Source organism: Seriola aureovittata, chromosome 1 (assembly GCF_021018895.1).
Source record: "Seriola aureovittata isolate HTS-2021-v1 ecotype China chromosome 1, ASM2101889v1, whole genome shotgun sequence".
Classification (NCBI taxonomy): domain Eukaryota; kingdom Metazoa; phylum Chordata; class Actinopteri; order Carangiformes; family Carangidae; genus Seriola; species Seriola aureovittata.
In genome coordinates this window covers 27,332,351-27,354,142 of record NC_079364.1, presented here as the reverse complement: position 1 = coordinate 27,354,142, position 21,792 = coordinate 27,332,351, and the positions used below count along the sequence as shown (strand labels likewise).

The 21,792-nt window shown below is 39.7% G+C and overlaps 1 protein-coding gene across 5 annotated transcripts in view; it reads right to left on the bottom strand.

Moving 5' to 3' along the window:
- The window catches only part of kif13ba (kinesin family member 13Ba), a 48,496-nt gene extending 29,903 nt beyond the window's left edge, over window positions 1-18,593 (bottom strand). For 4 of the 5 annotated variants that reach the window (XM_056384086.1, XM_056384103.1, XM_056384110.1 and 1 more), the window contains exons 1-3: window positions 17,698-17,866; window positions 17,144-17,468; window positions 11,227-11,320 (exon numbers count right to left, since the gene is read on the bottom strand). In XM_056384086.1, the coding sequence (XP_056240061.1) occupies window positions 11,227-11,320; window positions 17,144-17,213 (164 nt within the window). In that variant the 5' untranslated portion in view covers window positions 17,214-17,468; window positions 17,698-17,866. Of the gene's footprint in view, window positions 1-11,226; window positions 11,321-17,143; window positions 17,469-17,697; window positions 17,867-18,556 lie in introns of those variants that run through there. The other variant, XM_056384095.1, reaches the window with a different exon arrangement.
- Between the last annotated feature and the right edge of the window lie 3,199 nt (window positions 18,594-21,792).

Sequence of the window (21,792 nt, the reverse complement as noted above, 5' to 3'; positions counted from 1 at the left end):
GCAGAGCAAATACATGCAGAGTAATCCTCATCTGCACTGTAATTTCTCTATTGCACTGCTTTGAAGTCCACAAGACCTCCAGCAGTTAGTGAGGATGTTCTAAATGTGTTAAAAGCATCTTATTCTTTAAATATACAAAGAAAAGACCATGATGTTGTCTAGATTCTTGTCAAACTGGAATCACTGATGCAACATGTATCCACTTACAGGCTCTATGACACTAAAATGTTTGTAAATCACTGATTTCTAGATATTTTGTTTTTTTCTCTGACAGCTCCTCTCAGGGCCTTTAGAGCATCCTCCATGCTTACTATCTCCCCACAGCCATATCTCCACACACTTTAGGGGTGAAATCAGCGTGGCAGGTTTTGACGTACGTAGCGATGACAGCTGTCAGGGATGCTTCAAAGGCTGCAGCAAGAAGGGTCATCCATGTCTTCCAGTAAAACGCCCATTAATGAAGCTAGGGGCGCCCCTAACCAATGGGAAGGGAGCGTGAAGCGGTCAGGAGAGCTGTGAACCCGCCTCCCTCGGTCCTCGCACACATCTATTCGTCCCTCCTCCCTTCGGTCTGCTCCTCTGCTCTGATCACCGTCATTTAAAAAATAACTTAATGCATGGCTGCTTCCCCCCGCCTCTGTCTTTCTCTACTGTTCTTGCGTTCTTTTTTTCTCTCTGGGACTGTACCATTCACGGCTGTGTAGGGAGGAATGAGGAATGGAGGATAGAAAGGAGGCTGAAGGTAGCCAGGGGGGTCAGGGAGGAAAGAGGCTGGGCCTGAGACTGGAATGTTAAGCTGAAACATACTGATGGCACAGGACAACAGGACATGTAACAGGCTAATGCTTGAACTCAGCACACACAGACTAACATGGGATATGACAATAGGTCTTCACATACAGTGAAAATGACAGATATAGAGTAGATAGTCTATGCATATGTGTAGGCTGTAGTCAAAGTAAAGTGCACTACACATACCACTCTGCAAGTGCTGTATCATAAAAATATAGTGAAAATCCAGGACCAGGACAAGAAAAATACCCACTGATAATGAAATTAATAAAATTCAAATTCCACATATACCATGCAAAGTCCAGTATGAGGATGGTTTTATTCATACTGCAGAAATCTGCTCTGGCAGGCGGTTATCTTTTAGTTGCATACACAGAAATGGCCCAAAGTGTTGGTACCCCCTACACCTTATTGAAACAATGCACCGTTCTTCTGGTAAAGTGCTGAAATTAAAAGCTCTTTTGTCATGCATACCTGCACGCCTTTGGTTTGCCATTGAACAAAACAAAGAACCTGTGAAAAGAGCTGAATTCTCGCTTATTCTTCAAACTTCTAAGATGGCCTGGACAAAATTATTGGTAAAATTAATATCTATTTGAATGGAGAAAAGTACTCATTGTGCTGTTTGGTATCATTGTGTGCACCACAATGACCATGGACAAGAGAAAGAAGAGAGTTATCTGAGGAGATAGGGAAGGAAATAACTGCCAAGGTAAAGACCATCTCCAATCAGCTTGATGTGATCACAGTTGCTAATATTATTAAGAGGTATAAGGTCCATTGGACTGTAGCCAACCTCCCTAGTCGTGGCCGCAAAAGAAAAATTGACGTCAGGGCGAACAGGAGGATTTAGAAAAAAACACCTGGGCACAGGGTCCCTTGAATCAGTGCAGGGCAAAATGAAATCTGAAGATTATCAAAGCTTTCTGGAGTGAAACATGCTGCCCAGTGTCAGAGAGCTTGGTCTCAGTCACAGGTTATGGCTCCTCCAACAGATTAAGAAACCAGCCAAGAATAGATGAGAAGAAAACATTGGACTAGTCTAAAGTGGCCTTCTATCAGTAAGGATGGGGCTAGACGATTTGGGAAAATAATCTAATTGCGTTTTTTTTTTTTTTTTTTTACACCAATATTGCAATTGTGATTTAATTTGCAATTATGTTTTTAAGTTCCTTATCTTCTGTATTATTCAACAAACACAAGCAATAAATCATTCTATGTTATGACTAACACAATATTAGATAGATATACCATAAACTTTTCTTTCCTGTAGGCCAGGCATATTCCATATTTCATCATGTCATGATGAAAATAGATGATGCATGAATTGATATGAATGATATTTTCTTTTAACTACTTCAATCACAGTAGTATATTGACTGATTTGTTTAACTTACAGCCTTGTAAGCGTGTAAAATTATCCATCGTTATGCAGACATGGTTCTGCGTGTAATCGCAGCCTTTGCGTTTTATCATATCGCGATACTATCGCAAAAGTAATTAATCATTCAGCCCTAATGGCAATCGGGAACTGGTTCCAGTTGAGAACTGGTTCCAAATTGTTTGAACCATAGGAATCGTATGCCTCCAAACCCATCAATTGCTTTCATCAATGCCAGCATGTTTTTCTGACAGTTGCGCATTGCAAAACAATAATATCAAACTCATGCTTCTAGGCTGCTGGAAAATTTCAACAAGGAGTGATGGTGGAGAGAAAGAAACAGTCCAAAGCGTGGCTTCATTTCACAAAGATGACAACAGAGTTAGTTGTCCCATACATAGGCTCGACTTGGGCCATGTATTTGACACTCTGAGCACAAGTGCAACTGCTTTCCCAACTAAACAGCATATCCGTGACAAAGGGAAAATATCCTGTGTTGTAATAACATTAGGAAGGCTTATCTGATTTTTTTCCTTGACTAATAAAACCCAAAAACAAATGAAAACAAATGCTGTACAAATATTCTCTCATTTGATCCATTTTAGATGATGACAGAGAGACTGTTGCTACACCTAGCTTCCGTGGTGAGATAATAAAAGTTGCATTAATGCTGAAAACCTGTGTAGGCCTTCCTTTTTTCCCACATACAAAACTGATCAGGAATTGTTAAGGGAATTGATAAAGAATCCGACTAATAAGCAGAATATTGCATTACATTTTGAATACACAGCATTTAAAGTAGTATATTACATCGAAAACCAAAAGCAATGTGTCTGATGAATGAATATATGGAATAGAGAATAGTGGACACAGCTGATACTGATAACTTTTATCATGCATTGCAGATGTCATACGTTATATCAGTCTCACACACTTTCTAAAAGTTCCACACAGCTGACATGTTGTTTTGTTTTGGGGGCCTCTCACGCACTGGTGCATTGAACAAGGTGGGAGGTGGGACTACACGACATAGCACATAGTGCTTCTCACAGCTGCAGACACCAGAGTATTGTTCCTGGTGCCCAAGACTGCAAGACTATCAAATTCAGGCTAGTCTTTACACATGAACAAAGGGCAAAGTGCAAATTCCTGATACAATAAGATACAATGCAATTCAGTAATACGGTCTGCACTTTCACTTTTACTTCTACTCAGTGGTGTCAATGAGGAAATCCATTAAGCATAAAATCAATCTAGCTACATGTATAAGAGAACTTCAAAATTGAAAGGCAGGCATATTTATTTGAAAATAATAATTCTGAAAAGACCAGTAAAACATACATACAGTATGTTCATGCATTACTCTTCCAGTATCAGATTTTGATCATGCTAAGCTGATGGCAAATGGGGCATGCAAGAAGCATTTGCATGTCTCTTCAACATTAACCCCTGGAACAAATTGAAAAACCCAATGCACACACTTGTTTTTCAATTCATGTGATGCACATTAACTTGACCTCTGGATAGTTGTGCTCGCTTACAAGCTCTTCAAAGAAATTTAACACAAAACTTGACCTAAAAAATATTTTAAAAGTTTAATGTTTACCTACTACATACCCTCTACATATTCACCCACAGTGAACCAGTTCATATATAACTAAGACATTTTCTCACTCTGCTCCAAGTTAAATGTTAGACATTTCTTACTGTGGCTGTAGAGTACAGTGAGTAAGCATTCTTCAACCTGAGGACAGAGTCTGAACTCATTTCTTTCTCAAGTGTTTTTAAGATGAGCACTAAATTAGTCTGCAATGAGCTACAATTCATACTTTTACAATTCTCAGATGCCCAAGCTACCATATGCACATCATCTCACTACACACTGTTACAAGTATGTGCTGCAAAATGTTTGCTATAATTTTATAAATTAATTTTCCCTAAATTGATTTTGTTAACCCAGCAGCATTAACTCAACAGAGCTCTACCTGAGCCTGACCAGGTCTAACTACATCAATTCAAAGGAGGAAAATTCTGGAGAAAATGAGCCTGTGTGGCCTGTGGATGAATGGCACTAACTTAACTTCACCCTGTCATTATGATAATGGACAGTTAGGAAATCCCACCATCACATGGTTGGTTCAGGCTGGTCTGCTCAAGCTATTCAATAATATCGAATATTGCGATATTTCCCACAATATGCAATATTTTTCATATCTTTTCTTTGCAATTTTGTCCAACCATCATTTCACTTCTTTACTTTCTTAACATATTACCTTGGCATGTCACATATAAAACTTTAACTGCTGTTTAGTTACGGCATTAGTTACGCCTGAAACAATGTAATTATATATTTAAATTTAAAAAAAAAAAAACAACAAAAAAAAAAACACCTGAAACATAAAATACCCCCACACAATAATTTTGAATATTGTCCAGGCCTAGTTAAAGCACTTGAGTTCACTCTGCATTCAAATACCACTTTTCTACATTAACAAATACACTTTAGATCCTTCACATCTAAAAACAGATATTACCAAGCACAACTGCACCACACACACACCCTCACACACATGCTGATACACACACACAGAAAAAATTTCCAACTTCAATTCAAGATACAGGTCCACACAGTCTCTTTTGTGTATCGTCTTGGAAACCAAGCTACTTGTGTGTTTGCCTCACTGACGTCTGACAGGAGACAGATCGTTGTCAGAGTGTGTCAACATCCAGCTTCACTAGGCCAATGCAAACAGCCTCAGGTCATCATGCAAACTGTAGTGTCTGACCACACGGCTGCAGGGAGGTTAGCTGTCTGTGTATCACACAGAGCAGTACACAGTGCCCTTAACTCTGCTGTTCAAACTCTGGAGGTTAGGACATCCCCAGAGGTTACAAAGTGATTCAGACAAGGCAGGTGTAAAAGCAGATAGGACACCAAGTAAAATGTATGCAAGATGTACGATTTCCAGTACCAGACAGCAAAGAAAACCATGTAAGCCGTGGCTGTTAGAGAGCATAAAGAACTAGCACATCACAGCATTAATGTTTCCTTGGTGGTCCTCTATAAGCAGTACTTAAAGAAATCAAAATACTCAAGACTTTATAAAACAAGATTAATGTCACCACAGCAGTGAGTCACTGAGAGTGGCAGTGTGAGGAACTTCAATCTGGTCTGCCCAGTGTGCGCTGCTGGTGGAAAAACTGAATCAGACCCACAAGCAGAACACACAACTGACAACTGCAGAATGAAAAAAATAAAAAAAGGAAATGACCTTGAAATGAGGTCCTTTCAAATTATTCATGTCGAGAATCCAAGTACAAAAATAGTCTGGGGATGTTTTGATCAGGTAAAAACACAGAATGCCACTTCAGTCCTAAGTTGAAGAAGTTAGAACACTGCAACATTAACTGAATTGGTTTGTAGAAATGTAAAAATTGTTTGGCATCAAATTCTTTGTTAGGAAAACTTTAATGCTTTTTTGTCTTGTGGAAAATTTTGTCTTTGTGTTTTAAGAAATACTATACAAAAAAATAGAATAATTTTATTCTAATTAACAATTACACAAAATTCACTAATTAATTCTTGGGCAGCTTAGGCCTATGTTAAAGAGGCAATGACTAGGTCAACACACTCAGTGGACAAGCGCTATTGTGTGAGAGGCTCAGTGTTTAACCAATCCTATAAGTGGCCTTGTATACTTTCAGTGATAGGTGACCTTTTCTCTCCCATGCCTGAGTGCACAAGAAGGTCATATCTGAGTGTTATAATAGAAAGTGAAGGTAAAAAGGCAAGAGAACTACAACAGACCTAAGTAATATGTACACTCAATATACAGAGCATTCGAATATTGAGTAATAGCTTGAAAACGTGACAACAATCCATCAAACAAACACCAGTAGATATTAAGCTATGATTGTAAATTAAGTCTTCAAGAGGTAATTAAAAGAGCCTGACCGATTTATTGGCCTATCACAGATATATCAGTATCAGTGCATATAGTCTCCGATACGTGCTGATATGAATACTTCTATTAAGAAGCAATAATACAGCGGAAATGCTCGGGTTAAGTCAAGTTATATAGGCAGCATTTTATGTATATTTGATCCTTTGTTTTCATTCAAGTTTAATAAACTGTATATATACATATTTGTTCTTATGTGTTATATTTATAGTTATTTATTTTTATAGTTATTTTATTTAATACCCAGTGAAGTTTACCGTTTCAGTGCACTGATGTCATTTTGGACAATAAAGCTTATTGTTACACTGCAAAATATCCTGCTTTCATTACATATCTTTTTCACAAGGGTTATATATATATATATATATATATATATATATATATATATATTATATATATATATATATATATCGGTCGATATATCAATATCGGAATTTTTTTTACTCCCTAATAGCTTTAGTAATTAACCATTATTTGCCCCGGATAATTCCCGGTGGATAATTCCTCAGCTTTGCTTTCCTGGTAGGAATGCAAAAAGGAGGTGGGGAAAAAGTGGTTGAAGCTTCTATTTGAAATAAATAGAGGCTGTATATCAAAACTGAAAAAAAAAGATTGGTGCTAATGTATTAGCTTTAGGGCATTCAGCCAGAGTCATAATCTAGCAATAACTCAGTTTGTCTGAGTGCACTTACTAACCAGGAGTTAGCTCTACAGCAGAGACAGTCAACTCTTACAAATGGAAGTTCTACTTCCCAGCTGCTGTCGATCATTTAGTGAGTGGATATCAGATCAACGCCAGTGGCTTTTATCATTTACTTGGATGGAAAGGTGTTTCTGACAGCCTAAGAGAAGGAGAAAATCCTTCGTTTACGTTTAAACAAGACTAATCCTTTGCCTCGGGAACAACCCTCACAAAAGCAGCAGTGCAGACATTTTTGAAAGACTTATATTTGACTGCAGAGATTAGGAGTCTCGAGGGTGAATATGCACATATCAGGTGAAGCTTCCAAAACAGATGATGAACAGAAAAGTTTCAATGCTGTTTCACAACAGTCTGATTATTTTATTCTATCCTCAAATGAGAATACACACCTATCTCTCCATATCACATCACTTGTGCTATTTTCTTTCTTCTGTCACCTCTCTTTACATGTCCAGGAATATTTGCTCCATCTACTTGGTAGGGTCACATGACTTCTGACCCCAGACATCCTTCCTAGAACTCAACTGTATAGACAGCCTTGCTGATATTTCAGACAAGCCTCTGCTCCACACTGTGTTTTCACACTTCCAGAACCTCAGCTGCAATGTGGCACTGTAAGATTTTGATGCTACCAAGATAACTGTTTTTATTTCTTGTTAAAATTACAAGGTGTTCAGATTTTATTAGCAAGGACAAAAGTAAATAATTTACAGATGCATACAGTTAAGAAGAGTAACTGCAAGCAAATGAAAGTGAGGGGTCAGGATGGGGGCTTTCTGTTATTGGTAATCCAGAAAATGAAGATCATTTTCATATGCAGTGGAGTCCAATAAATACAAAAGAATTTAAGTGCATTTAAAACAGTAGAGAATACTGGGAAATGGCAATCGATCATTAATACGTAATACTGTGACATTATGGACTTAGTACATGTCTGGAACTTAAATCTAAATATAGCGACAGTCTTCTCTCCCATCCTTGTTGTTCCTCTTAAAGGAGCTATCTGTTTGTAAGTTTTTTCTGCCATCAAAAGTGGTTTCTTGCCAGGAACAGGTGGTGGTGATTGTCTCTTCACAAGAGCTTCAGCCATCATTGTCTTTCTAATACAAGAGGTTATAATACGGCCTCTGAGCAGTGTCTTCAGGGCAGATTGGATGCTACCATGAGTTGCTATCTAAAAGTGACAAGACGGGCTGGCTAGCAGGTTAGCATGCTAACTTCAGTAGAAGAAAAGAAAGATAAAGACAAGAGGTTAACACTGATGTTGCTTTCCATCATTGGAGACAGCTGTTGGCAAGTAAAGGAATAAAGAAAGTTTCAGCTAGACTGATAAGTAAACAGCTGTTAATGCTAACGTTGGCTATGTAGCAAGGTGGGATGTTGGCAGCTGAAATTTGGTTGACAAGTCTTAATGTTTACCTACTACATTCCCTCTACATATTCACCCACAGTGAACCAGTTCATATATAACTAAGACATTTTCTCACTCTGCTCCAAGTTAAATGTTAGACATTTCTTACTGTGGCTGTAGAGTACAGTGAGTAAGCATTCTTCAACCTGAGGACAGAGTCTGAACTCATTTCTTTCTCAAGTGTTTTTAAGATGAGCACTAAATTAGTCTGCAATGAGCTACAATTCATACTTTTACAATTCTCAGATGCCCAAGCTACCATATGCACATCATCTCACTACACACTGTTACAAGTATGTGCTGCAAAATGTTGGCAGCTGGGAGCACAGCCATGATCGCAGTGAAATCTTTGCAGACAACACTTTCATTTGGACCCAGACAGGCCGGTCAACAGGTGATTCAGTAATCCAATATATAATAAGAGCTTTTGAATATACGCTGCCCAGTAATATTGAACGACCACCTAACGATTTAGGAAGCTGGAGAATTTTTTTCTTCATGCGTACCAGTTTATTGGCCCGAAAGGAATTTGGATATGGATTTGTCTAATTTAGTGAAAAACTTTCTTGTTATTAGTACAGGGATATGTGTCAATTCTAGGGAACTCTATCTTATCTAGGATATTGTCTATGTCAGCTTGAGAGAAATCAGAGATACATAAGTCAGAGTAAAAATTACAAAAAAATATTTGTTAATGGCTATTGGGTCTATAAGAACATCACCTGATGAGGATTTAATACTAGGTATAAGCCTGGACGCTGCTGTGGTTCTGGCCTGCTGAGCCAAGAGTTTGCCAGCCTTGTCTCCTGATTCAAAAACACATTGTCTTGATTTGAGTAACTGTAATTCAGCTTTAGTCATGGTTAAAAGTTCAATTTTTGTATGAAGCTGCAATCGTATCTTGTAAAGTGATGGGTCTAGGAAACTAGCATAGCTATCATCAGTCTCCTTAAGTTTCTGCAACGGTTCTGACTGTCATAATCTCTCTTTTTTTCTTACATGGGTTGTATGAGATATTATTTGACCCGAGGTATGTCTTGAGGGTTTCCCATAAGGTTCCTCTTGACACATCAGGCATGTCGTTAGTTTCAAAAAATAACGAGATAGTCAATCTGAGTAACTATTTTTCTGTTAGGATAATGCTGTATTGAGGAATAGACTACTGTCTTTCACGTACTGTCTCTTTCACATACGATCATTTAATGAGAAGTCTGGTCAGTTTTGTTGGTTTAATAACCAAAGAATCCTTGAAACACATTGTGCCAATCAGTTTAATGTGGAGATCTTTTGTAGTTAGTTTTTGCAGATCAGCCATTTTACTATAGACAGGGTTTGGTTTAGTCAGGAAGCTGCATTCTCTTTTTTATGCGTTATCTTCTGTAGATATGTCTTCCTAGTTTTAAACAAAGGGCATCCTGGTAACTCAGTTAGCTTAAGCAAACAACTTGCACCTGCAATATCCTAACTTTACTGCACACTTCCTCTATGCACCCACTCCAAAAGTCTGTCAGCTAGTAACAACCAAGTGAAATGCTGAGTAAAAGATAATCCTCCAATGTACACTATGTAAATGTAAACAAAATGAAAAACAGCATCTGCACACTAAGGGCAGCAGTCAGTCAGCCCATCCTCCTGCTGCTTCCTCGCTCCTTTGTCACTCATACACAGAGGGCGACACTACAGCTCTGCTCTTGTTCAGTCCTCCATAAAAGTCACCAGGAAAAGTTTATGGTCGACAGATGCCCGAGTAAATGAGGGTTTTTCCCCCTCATCTATCGTCTCCTCACTCAAGGAAGGGGCTTCACGGTCACCGACAGCGACCCAAAGTTAACCTCCCCCTGTGTTGCCACGGAAACGGAAGAGCTGAGAAAAAGGGAGGAAGCCAGGCAGTGGGGAGTTACGACCGGACTGACTGAGGGAAGAGAGAAGCGGAGTGGAGTCTGTCTTTTCATGTATAATTGTCTCTGTCTGCATGTGTCTCAGTGCTGCTGTCTTTCCTCCAGGCACACACGCACAGGCGCACAGGCACACGCACACGCACACACACACACACACACACACACACACACACACACACACACACACACACACACACCACACACACACACACACACACACACACACACACACACACACACACACACACACACACACACACACACACACACACACACACAGACACACACAGAAACACATGCTGCTGTTGCTCTTGTCTGCTCCTGAACCTCAGACTGAAGCCAACATTATTCACAACTTCTGATCTGGCAGTCTGCAGTCAGTTCAACCAGTCACAATTCCAGTCTTTATTCCGACACAGCTGGCTTCCTCCAAGATGGTGGGGCAGACGTCAAGCATGGCCTACTAGCTGCTTTTAACTAAAACAAAAAACTTTAGTCATAAGAGGTTTTTCATTAAAGACGAGGTGATTACTTTCACAGATTGTCGTCCTGGTGTTATATTTGCAGCAGTTTGCTGAGTGTGATCACTACTGAAACATTCCCTCATTCAGACACACACTGAGTGCATGCTCACACACATTCCTGTTCTGCCCAATAGATCCACAGTTAACATGTTCTAATGCCTCCTTCTGCACAGGCATTGAGAGACTCAAGACTCCAAGTACAATTCAGTCTTTCCCACAAATAGCAGCTGATTAACAGGATGGAAACAGAGTAAAACACCAAGAGAGGGAAACGAGTGACAAGTGATTTCAGTTGAAATACACCTGTCCCTAGGAGGCAGACAGCTGGTTAATCTGCTTTCTGCCAAAAACTACATCATTCCAACATTCCACACAAATCAGAGACAATCTTTTTGAGAATCAAAGGATACAGTGCAATTTCTGGGGCACCTATCACTTGCAGCATGGATGAAAAAGAAATGCCACAGCTGGAAATCTAAAAACTGACTGACAATTAATTCATTTAGTGCTACATGTATCCTGCCATACAGCCTTCAAGTCAAGCTTAAAACATACCTTGTGTCTGCTTTGCCAAGGTTAGCTCCTGCAGGATGGAGGATTGTCTGGTTCTTCACCATCTCCACAACACATTTAGTGTTCAGTTCCTTTTCTGTGGATCAGACAACAAACTGTTAAACAACCATAGCACTAAACTTCACAACCCAAACACACATAAGTTAGTATTCTTGATTGTTTCTACATAATCACACAATGTCATGTTGTACGTCTCTATGTCATCTCATTAAATAAGGCAGAATGTGTCACCGTATGTGTAACTGCAGATATAGTGTCATCATCACTTACACACTGCAGCAATGATTTTTTTCCCCTATATCCTTCCCGTGGTTGGAATAAAGCTGCCAAAGTCTAAACACCACTTTGATACATGTAGAAAAATGACTCAATATTTAGTGTCCTGTAGAATGGGTTAATTTATTTAAGGAACAACTTCTACAATCATTGGTCTGATGCTTATTTTGCCCGCTCTGCATTAAGGATAGAGCAAAAGTTTAATTACACAATAGCACACTCATTTCCTGTGGAACATCAAGTTCAAACAATAGTGTGAGCCGTATGGGAAACACTGACTCTAAAAATGACCTTTTACCTTGGGAGAGAGCTTTAGGCAATCACTCTCTATCACACACACAAACAACTACGGGTCTCCTTTACTGACCCTGGCCTGTTTGTGTCATGATGCAACACTTGGCCTTCAGAACACCAAATGGCCATTTCTAACTCAGCATAAAGAGTGGTCCTAATGCTTTGTCCACTCAGGTATTTATGTCAATAGGCTGCACAAATTAGCATATAATGTTGTTCACTGGGGCTACCTGCTCAATGTTGTAGTTTTGTCTACAACAATTCTACAGTTCCATTTGAAAAATGCCACTTTCCCCATAAATGCAAAGAATGCATTACTTCAAAAATACACTACAAATACAAATTCACTATCTGACTACTTTTTAACAACTTGGTCTGACAGTGTTCCTACATATAAAATGTTGCATACTATGTTAGTTTTCATAGACTTCTAATAGAAGCCTTGCTGTGAACGTAACCAGAAGTTGCACTGGAAAATATCAACACGGACCGCACTGGAAATTCACGAGGCTGGTAAGTCTCTCCATTCATCTGTCTTGCCAGTGAGACCTAATGATGGTTGTCGACACACAGGCTAGGTGCTGCCAGGATATCCTGGGCATCCAGTATCTGACAGAACTGGTCATGAATAAAACAAAAAAAAAGCATTTAGCAACTGGTTACTTGCAGAGCAGACTAATTTACCAGCTACAGACTGCTAGTGTTTTACTGGTGGCTGCTGCTGAATGCTTGGGCCACAGCCACTGAAATACTTCATGTTTTTTTAATGGCTGATTGCTGCAATTTATTAGACTGCAGGATTATACTTAATTTGTGTAGTAAAATGCCAAAATAAAACTGTCTTGTTAAGGGCCAAAAAATATTGAATTAACATTATTAGGATCATGTTTTTGTTTTTAATGAAAATGGTCTCTACTAGGTGTGAACATTAGTGCTCATCAATAACAAAGGAAAAGGTCACGTCATCTTCATGACTTTCTCTGTAATTAGGAAACTTGTTTGTAAAATCAGGCAACAAAACTCAGTGACAATGTCTTGCCATTTAGCCTAGTTGATAAGATAAGGATGAAACTCAAGAATCTTTGCCCCCTGTGTTGCCCCTGGTGGGGATATTCCTTTCTACAAGGAGGTCAGAGGTCAGTGCTAGAACAGCACTCCTTCAGCTACAAATCAGTGTTTGCTCAAGGACACTACAGTTGTGAGGAAACCTACTGACAATAAATACTGTCTTTCAAATGTAAAATCTGGTTCAGGGCTCCTATGTAAACAAGCACCTCTACTGCAACGTTTGACATCATAGTTCGGTCCAGTATTAACATGTAGACTGCTAAATTTTTAACAGGCAATCATGCCACAGATGGCTGTCAATAATCATTTCTCTATTATATGGCAGGCATGCAAGAGCATGTGTCAAGACAGGAAAAACATTATGTGGTTTCAATTCCTTTCTTCACCAAGAACCATCCAAAGCAGTATTACACTATGTGTGTCATTTTATGATATTTATCCCTTAAGTTGCTTTTTCTCACCAAGGCACGACTACTCTGAAGCAGGGATGTTGATATACAACACAATCGACTAGTCACAGTAATCAGTGCTCCAGCCAGGCTTGATTACAGTGTATAGAAAACAGAGCAATTTGAAATAAAACTTCCCTGATTTCAGATTTCACCAGACATCAACTTATTGATTTGGTGATCAAGACTGCATGCTGATGCAAGTAGCTTAGCGTCCTAGCCAAACAGTACCTGGCCATACCTGCCCACTGTGTCTCTGCCAAGAGTGTTTCCAACTGCTGTGTAGGTGGTCCACAAGGTGTGTGTTTTTACATACCTTCTTATTATCATGGCCTTGTTTTCCTAACAATCACACATGCAAATGACCATTTTGTCTGTGCATAATGGCTTCACAAGTTTGTTACCTTTTCTGAATGGCTAAAGTAGACAGTCAAAATCTACTATCATTTGCTTGATTGTGGCGGATCAATCACTGGGATACAAAAGTAAATTGCAACCTGAGCAGTTCTACATCTGATGAGAGGCTCGCTGTGCCTGCTCAAAGCAGGAATTTTGGTGATTTGAAGCTGGAGTGTCTGTTTAGAGAGCCTCAACACTGCTGTTCCTGGCAGGAACACAGGAGTAGAGCCATGGAAACTTGGTGTCAAAGGTCACAGGACCTGAATCAACCTCCAATTCTTCAGCTGTCAAGGAGACTACAAAGCAAAAAAAGCTGGGCGAACAAGTGGAGACAAAGTGACAAAAAGACAGTGAGGGAAAAAGAATAAGATAAAGTTAAACAGGGAGGACTGACACAGACATAGAGGGGTTGAGTGAAATACTTTCTGCTATGCCCTCTCCTCTGCTGCTGCCTACATTACCCACATGCCCATAGTGCTGCAGCTGTACTCCCTCCTCAGCAGAGGGGAAAGTGTGATGCGGTGTGGTTGAGAGGATAAATGTAACCATTGTTATCTGCCTCTCCTTGCTTCATAAGCAGCTCAACTTTCCACTGGCCTTCTCTCCGGTCCTTCCCTGGGCTACCGGTGCTGAGGTTTTGGCACAACAGCCCTGACATCAGCCAGGAAGCTGATTGGCTGTGGTACTGCCGTTGCTACGCCTGGGGTTGCTCTGTTCTTCGAAGGCCACAGCCATGGGAACATGGAGCATTACGCAACGTTAGCAAATATTCATTCAGACTCACTCCCTTCCTGCCTTTGTCCAGCTAGGCAGCGACACCACCTCTCCTCCTCAACCTGGGATACATGGGGACAGTGGCCTCGAGGTTAAAGAAGCCCACTTATTATTTCAGTGTCACAGGTCTGAATCACTGCGCCTGCTGGAGAGATGTGAGTGAGGAAAGTGAATGAGTACTCCTCAGCCCTCCCTCACACCAGTGACTGGACTGAGCAGCTCAAAGGTTTGAATGTGTAGAGGCCTGAATACCAAATAATGTGGAGTTGGAAAAGAGCATGGAGAGCAATTTTTCTACTGGCTGATAAGGTTTGAATTTTGAGTGTCACCTCTTCTAAAAAAAATGACATGTGATGTTTCTCAGAGCCGATATGGCTTTTGGGTGGTTATCTGAAATCATAAACGTCTTAAATTACTGGTACATGTGGACAGAAGCCCTGTTCAGCAAGAAAAAAAATCAGAAAGGCACTACTGGAAACGTGGCACTGCTGGTTCCAAACCCATTTCCACTGCCTTCAGCAAGCCATCAATTTGCCTGCTTGATCCCTTTTTACCAAAAATCATAATTGCATTTTCTTGCTGAGCAATGCAGAAATTTGTTTACAATGTTGACAGGAGAAGGCTTGCATGTTAGAAATCTTACAACAGTGAAGCCAGACATGCAATACAGGTACTGATAATTTCTTAAAAACTTTGCGGCAGCCAAGAGGGAAAAACAAAAACAATTAACAACAGGTACAGGTTATTAGCTAAGTCCATATAACTGTAAGCAAACACTATGGTGCCCCTGGTTATCTTTATAATATAACAAAACATATTACAAGATATGTAAAAAGGAAAACAGGATTTTCTTAACCAGTCATTTCACACTGCAGAAACAGTTGGCAGCTGAAAAGCTCAAAAACCTTTTTGTGGTTTGAAAACTAAACAGTTTACACACAGGATTCAAGGCTTCCATTAGTGTTAATTTGCATATGTGTGTAAAGTGTTTTAATAACAGTGTCATTTTGAATTTTTTTTTTTTTTTTTTTAAAAACACATCTTTGTTTTACAGTGCTTGACACTGCAGTTAGAGGAAAACAAACAAGGAGATGATGGTTTCAGTCAAATAATTCTGGGTGACAGTTTGCCATCACCTGTATCTGTCAGGTCAGAGAGCTCACTGACAGGGAAGAAATGGACAGGGTCATACTGGGATGTGGTCAGGTACACAGAAACTGTTGGAAATGAAAGTGATGTGGCCGGAGAAACCTATTTAGAGTAAATCTACCTCTATCAATCCAAATGTACCTGATTTGAGAAGGAATTTCGACAGAGCTAATCTGTAGCCTCTACTTCTCTGTGTCACCATATACATAATGGTGTTGATATTCAAAAATACCCAGTGTCAGCTGACTCATTATTGTTGTTCACAGATAGATTTGGGATTTTCTTGTGTCTAAGAGCCTTGTAAAGAGCCATCACTGAAAAATGTCATCTAGAGTTTCTCTACATTAGAGTTCATGGTAAATCCATGCCTATAGGAACAGAGCGGCGATCTACTGCCTTGGTCATGTGACCGACTTCTCCAGCTCAGAGAGGAGAGAGAGAGACATGTGTGATTTATTCTGCCAGTTGTTGGTCAACCACTCTGCCTAGGCAGCTCTCCTCCTCCTCCTCCTCCTCCTCCTCCTCCTCCTCCTTTCATGAGACACATGGTCTCCCACGGCAAAAACACAACTTGGCAACTGACCAGGAAATGTCATCCATGCCTTCCTGCATGTGGAACTGAAAATTTGCAATATAATTGACCGGAGCATTTGAGCGTGCATGCAGATTTGTCTAACACTGTGCCTTTGTTATCCTGGCTTTTCTAAAATTAGAGATGCGGATGTAAATTGACATGTAGCTCCCCAGGATAGATAGTAGAGATACTGATGATAAATGCAAACTGGCCTAATGTTAGTGAGACAGGGATAACAGTTGTAGGAAAATACAAAATCACTGTGCAATTTCATTTCCAAACAAATGAGGTGCCCCACCGTTGCAGCAAGTGACAGATGAAGTCAAGGAGCTATTGGCATCTGTATCAGCCAGTGAAAGAGACAAAGAAGCTAGACTACTTTCTAGACAGCAGATCTCACACAGTAAGTCGACTTTAAATCTCACTGGATGGCAGGCAGCCCTGAGGGAATCCCTATAGCAGCTCTGTACAACCATGTGCCAGCCAGACAACAGCTTTCTTTAATCTGCAGCAGCTCATTTCATTAATGAGTGGTGATTTCTGACTGGCATCCCATTCCCAGGAAATTAAACAGGGAGTACTTAAGTCAAGGCTGTGGATAATGTTACTGCGAGATGCAGCTTGTTTACAGTTAACCTGAGGTAGTCATTTAAGTCTGAGATAGTATATCACGAATAATATTGAATTGTTGTTCCAGTCGGAATAATAATCTGCCATTTTGTCTATATACATACATATGTGTGTGAGTATATTTGTGTGTGTGTGTGTATGTGTGTGTGTCACAGACTGTGTATGTAACAAGGTAACCTGAAATTTAGATTATGTGGATAGATGCTGTCTCCATGCACAGGATTTCAATTATTTGAGCCAATGCATCAATGATAATCCAAATCTGAGCAGTCAGGAGCCCTCTCACCTCTCCTGTTCATGGGCCGTACACGAACAGCCACCTTGACATTGGAGTCGTCCAGGCTGGGCTCCCCCATGCTGACTCCTTACCCAGGGAGGGGAGGTAGCGCTGATCCAAAATAAATCAGCTCTTGAGCTAAACGGTCATCCAAAACCCTGGAAATGTTGCGCTAGCCGGACTGTCGGCCAGCTAGCTTCGCTCAGCTTTCCTCCATAGACAAGGCATGTCCACGGAAAAACAAAAAGCCTGTGCAAAAGCCCGCAGGAAGCCAGCGACCGCCACTTATCTTCTTCTTCTGCTCATTTCCCTGGGTAATTCAGATCCGTGGAGACTGGAAGGGATGGAAGTAAAGGGAGAAATGTAAATTATGTGAGATATTAAAGCAGCTGGCGGATGTGACTGAGCAAATGCTATTTGCAAGGCAAAAAAAACGGGCTAGCCAGCTAATTTGCCAGGCAAACTGAAGGGGAGCAGCGGCAGGAGAGAAGCAAGTTTTGGCCGTTTCCTACCATTTAACTACATAACAACCACGAACTCTACCCAACCTTCGAGCTACATACCTGGGTGGATTCATCCCAGAGGTGACACCGTTAACCTACACGCACAACGGGGAGAGATCTCCAGAGAACCGCCCGGCGATGATGTACAGCTTCCCAACGGAATCCACTATGTCCTCCCTCTATGTCGAAGTACAAGCAACTAGCAGCATCCGCCCTTCCGCCTGAGCGTTTCCCCTTCAAATTAAAACACACCTGTCAAACTCATAAGTCGAACTGAAAGATACGAGACAGTGATTCCCCAGGACAAATAACGACCTAGCTAGATAACTTTTAAGATAAGACGACACTTTATCGTACCTGTCGCTATTATTGTTCCACGCCGCTTATTTTTGGCCAAGGAAGCCGGTCAAACACCGACTTCGGGTCACACACATTTCTCACAGTTAAAATCTCAGTCAACTCTCAGTCAATTGGAAGAGTAGATCAGAAACTTAAACCTAACAGATTAGCTAATATTCAATTGCGTCACGTAACTTCTGCTCCCACCACAGTGTATAGACCAAATAGAAATTACAGATATGTTTTCAGTTGGAGTGCCTGTTTACATTACGGTAATTTAGTGTACATTATTTGTTGAACATGTTCATCTCACTATATTCTTACTTTTGTGGTTTAAAGTATAGTATTCACTCTGCGGTTATGCGGTTAACGTACAGCAACCAGGTTCCACAGGGGACCCATTACACCAGCCCAGAGGGGAACCGTTACCGTTAAGTTAGCGTTTCAAAGTACCGAGACAGGCTCGGCTAGACAGAAGTAAATTTTTTATTTTACACGCTACTAATGGGATATTGAGTAAACAACAACTACCACTAACTCCTTCTTTAGGATAAAACATGAGAAAAAAAGTACTTGTTACCAGATGTGCTCTAGACTCCGGTCACGCGACACTTCCGGTGTTCACTGTCAAACTAAACACAATAAACTTCCCACTTCCCACTATGGTTTTCAAAATAAACCCTAATTATTGAATCCACTTGAGTCACATTACATCACACTCTTCATAATACAGGGCATTTAACATTGCACTGCACTGGAATAAAAGGTATTAACTACACTGAAAACAAATTTCAGTTATATTTTAATGTAAGACTTGCATGTTTTGTAAAACGACACCAATACCACTTTGCGGGTATCTATCTGCCTTTTAATCTGCTAAAATATGATATGGGCTGAATTTGGTTGTCCAATTTTGGAGAAATGTTTGTATTGCCTTGCAGAAGACATACTGCCATTTAATATAAAAGTGTTGCCAAATAAAGAAACAGTAGCAACTTGGGTTTGAATATTTATTTAATGTTTAGTATCAGTGAACAATGACTTGCTCGCTCCATTATTATCCATGATTGTCTCCAGTACCTTGGTGATGGCTTTCATTGTTGACATTAGTTAAATATAAATTGCTAAACATAGTACATGCAAATGGTACAAGGAAATTCAACATCTGTATTGTTTATTTCGGATAAATAGATAAACATTTATTCATATTTATTGCTTCATGACTGACAAGCTCCTTTATTTGTTGATTCAATTTCTGTACCTGTAATTTAAAATTCCAGCAAATAAAATTCAAACAACACAAACACTTACAAATTTTTACATAAAGTAATGGTTGCCAAGACTGTAATAAAGGTAAGGAACAAAAATAGCATACTTTAAAAATATATATATTTATTTTTAGATATCACCTATTATTTTGAAAAACATATACCGGAAGTAGGGGCACATCCTTCAATGAAACAAAGGATTGTTGTCAATTGAGATTTTGCCTGAGCTGTAAGCCTGAAAGACTGGACCTGCTGAACACTAGGCAAAGTAATAAATTCAGTAGAGATATATAAAACATAAATGAAGTCAAATACACATGTGGATTTAAGCGTACGGAGAAGCACTGGACCATAGCAAAAAAAGTAATTTGCAAGATTGTGGGCCACTTTATTAGTATGATTACAAATACACACACACACACTCTCTCTCTCTCTCTCTCTCTCTCTCTCTCTCATAGGTTAAATGCCTGAGTGTATTAAAATTATCTTAGTATTTAAAATTTATTCATTTTCTTAACCCGCTTATTCCTGTTTGATGCTGAGGCTCTTATCCCTGCATGCACAGAATGAAAGCCACATACCATGTAACAGCTGAGAACAATCTCAGTCAGCTTGAGCAGACTGCAAAGAGGAACTGATCCTTTCAGTCACCCCTTTTGGAAAAAAACAGAACCTCCAAGTGTTCATATCATCCAAAATATCTCATAATTCATCTGCATGATCATAAAAACAATAATACAACAATTAACTGTGTACGATGAGAGATTCTGGGGCATTAATTTTTCATTTTCCTTTCAGTTTTCTTCAGTGGAAGCAAAGTCTGACAACAACAAGATCCCTGTTTATTTTTAACTCTAGTTAAAGGGTCTTTTAAGAGAAGGAAACTCAAATTTTTTGATGCTTGGAAACACAGAGTAAAAGCCAGGTAAAAATGAGCTTAAACCAATCTGCTCTCTAAAAACAGCCTTTCACAGTTGTATTTCAAGGGTCAGAGGTCAGAAGAGCATAAAGAAGTGGGTGTAGTGTCCTGTCTGTGGGCTCTGGAACAAGAGGCACTGGCTGTTTCTGGAATATATTTAGTGGAGCAGTTGAGACCACTAGAGGACACTCTGCTGCAACATGTAGCAACTCTGAAGTGTAATGTAATCTCCTCACCAAGGAGAGCAACTGCCTATTTAAAGAAATCACTTATTGCATTGTAGAATGTGTCACTTGTTTAACCTTTACATATTAGAATTCTTTATGGCAAAAATGTAAAGTATATTTATTGGAAATTATATCAAACTAAGAAACAAATGAATGATTTTCACAAATTATGATTAGATTAGATCATATGATATGATTAGAGTAGGTTCCCTCATTATAAGTGAGAGGATTTCATAACTTACACTCATTTTTTATTTATCCCAACATCACTTAAGGTTCATTACTTTCCTCATGTGATCTGAGATGATGACTGGAAGGACAAAATGTATCAAACTCTTGTCGTCTCAGCGTCGAGAGTGTAGGCAGAGGGGAGAAAACGCAGGGAGATGGTACCCCGCCTCTTTTTTCCAGGAACCACGTACTCTCCAGCATTTTACGTCATGCTTGCGTCTGAGGGATTTTCGGCTGTCAGTTTTTTTGATGATTGCCAGTGTGTGTGGTACTTAATGAATGTTAGTAAAAAGAAGGAAAAGTGCATTGATTTTATGATTCACTATGTTATTCCCTTGAACACTGAGATTTGAAAAAGAATTTCATAGAAAAGTATATTTGAAGATGAAATATTTTGTGTTGATATTATTGATGCACTGTGTAAAGGTTTGCATAAGCCAGTGTAAACAGATGTAAACATACTTTAAGCAGTAAAACGTGGGATCACTAGGATCCAACATAATGTACACACTCAATGTAGAGAATATATGTGACAGCCACTCTCACTGATTAAAGTTGTATTACTGTATACTGAAACAGTAGTCTATTGTATTTTGAGATGAATAATTTAAGCATAAATGTGTCTTATTTCAAGGATAGGTAGCAAGCTAAAGTGCAGTCGTACTCATCATGCCATAATAAACAGAGTTTATGAAACATATGAAGTATAATCTAAGCAGTCAGTGGCTCATAATATAGTAAACTATATAGTATACAGTCAGGAGCTGGCAGACAGTACAGCGGGCTAGAGCGCTATGGTGGATAGACCAAGCTGTGTCCCAATTCTGTGCCTGGATCTTCTGAAGAAAAAGATGGGTCTCCAAATGAGACATCTAGCCTCACAGAGTACATAATGGTGAAGGCCTACTCAAGTGATCTCATGTGTTTCTAAGACCCCACAAAGGTGCATTCAGATGAACGATAGTGAAATACCAGTGACCAACTTCAAAAAGGTACACAGGTTGTATCCTCAAATTCTTGCAAAATTAGGCTGCATTTTTTAGCACTTTTGGAGGAGCCTTAGAAATGGAACAAGTTCATCTGCCCAGTACGATATCTTCAGTCTAGAAAGGTGAATTTAGGAAGATCCAGTACCAGAGGTGAGGAACAGAGTACACCAATGGGGCAGATC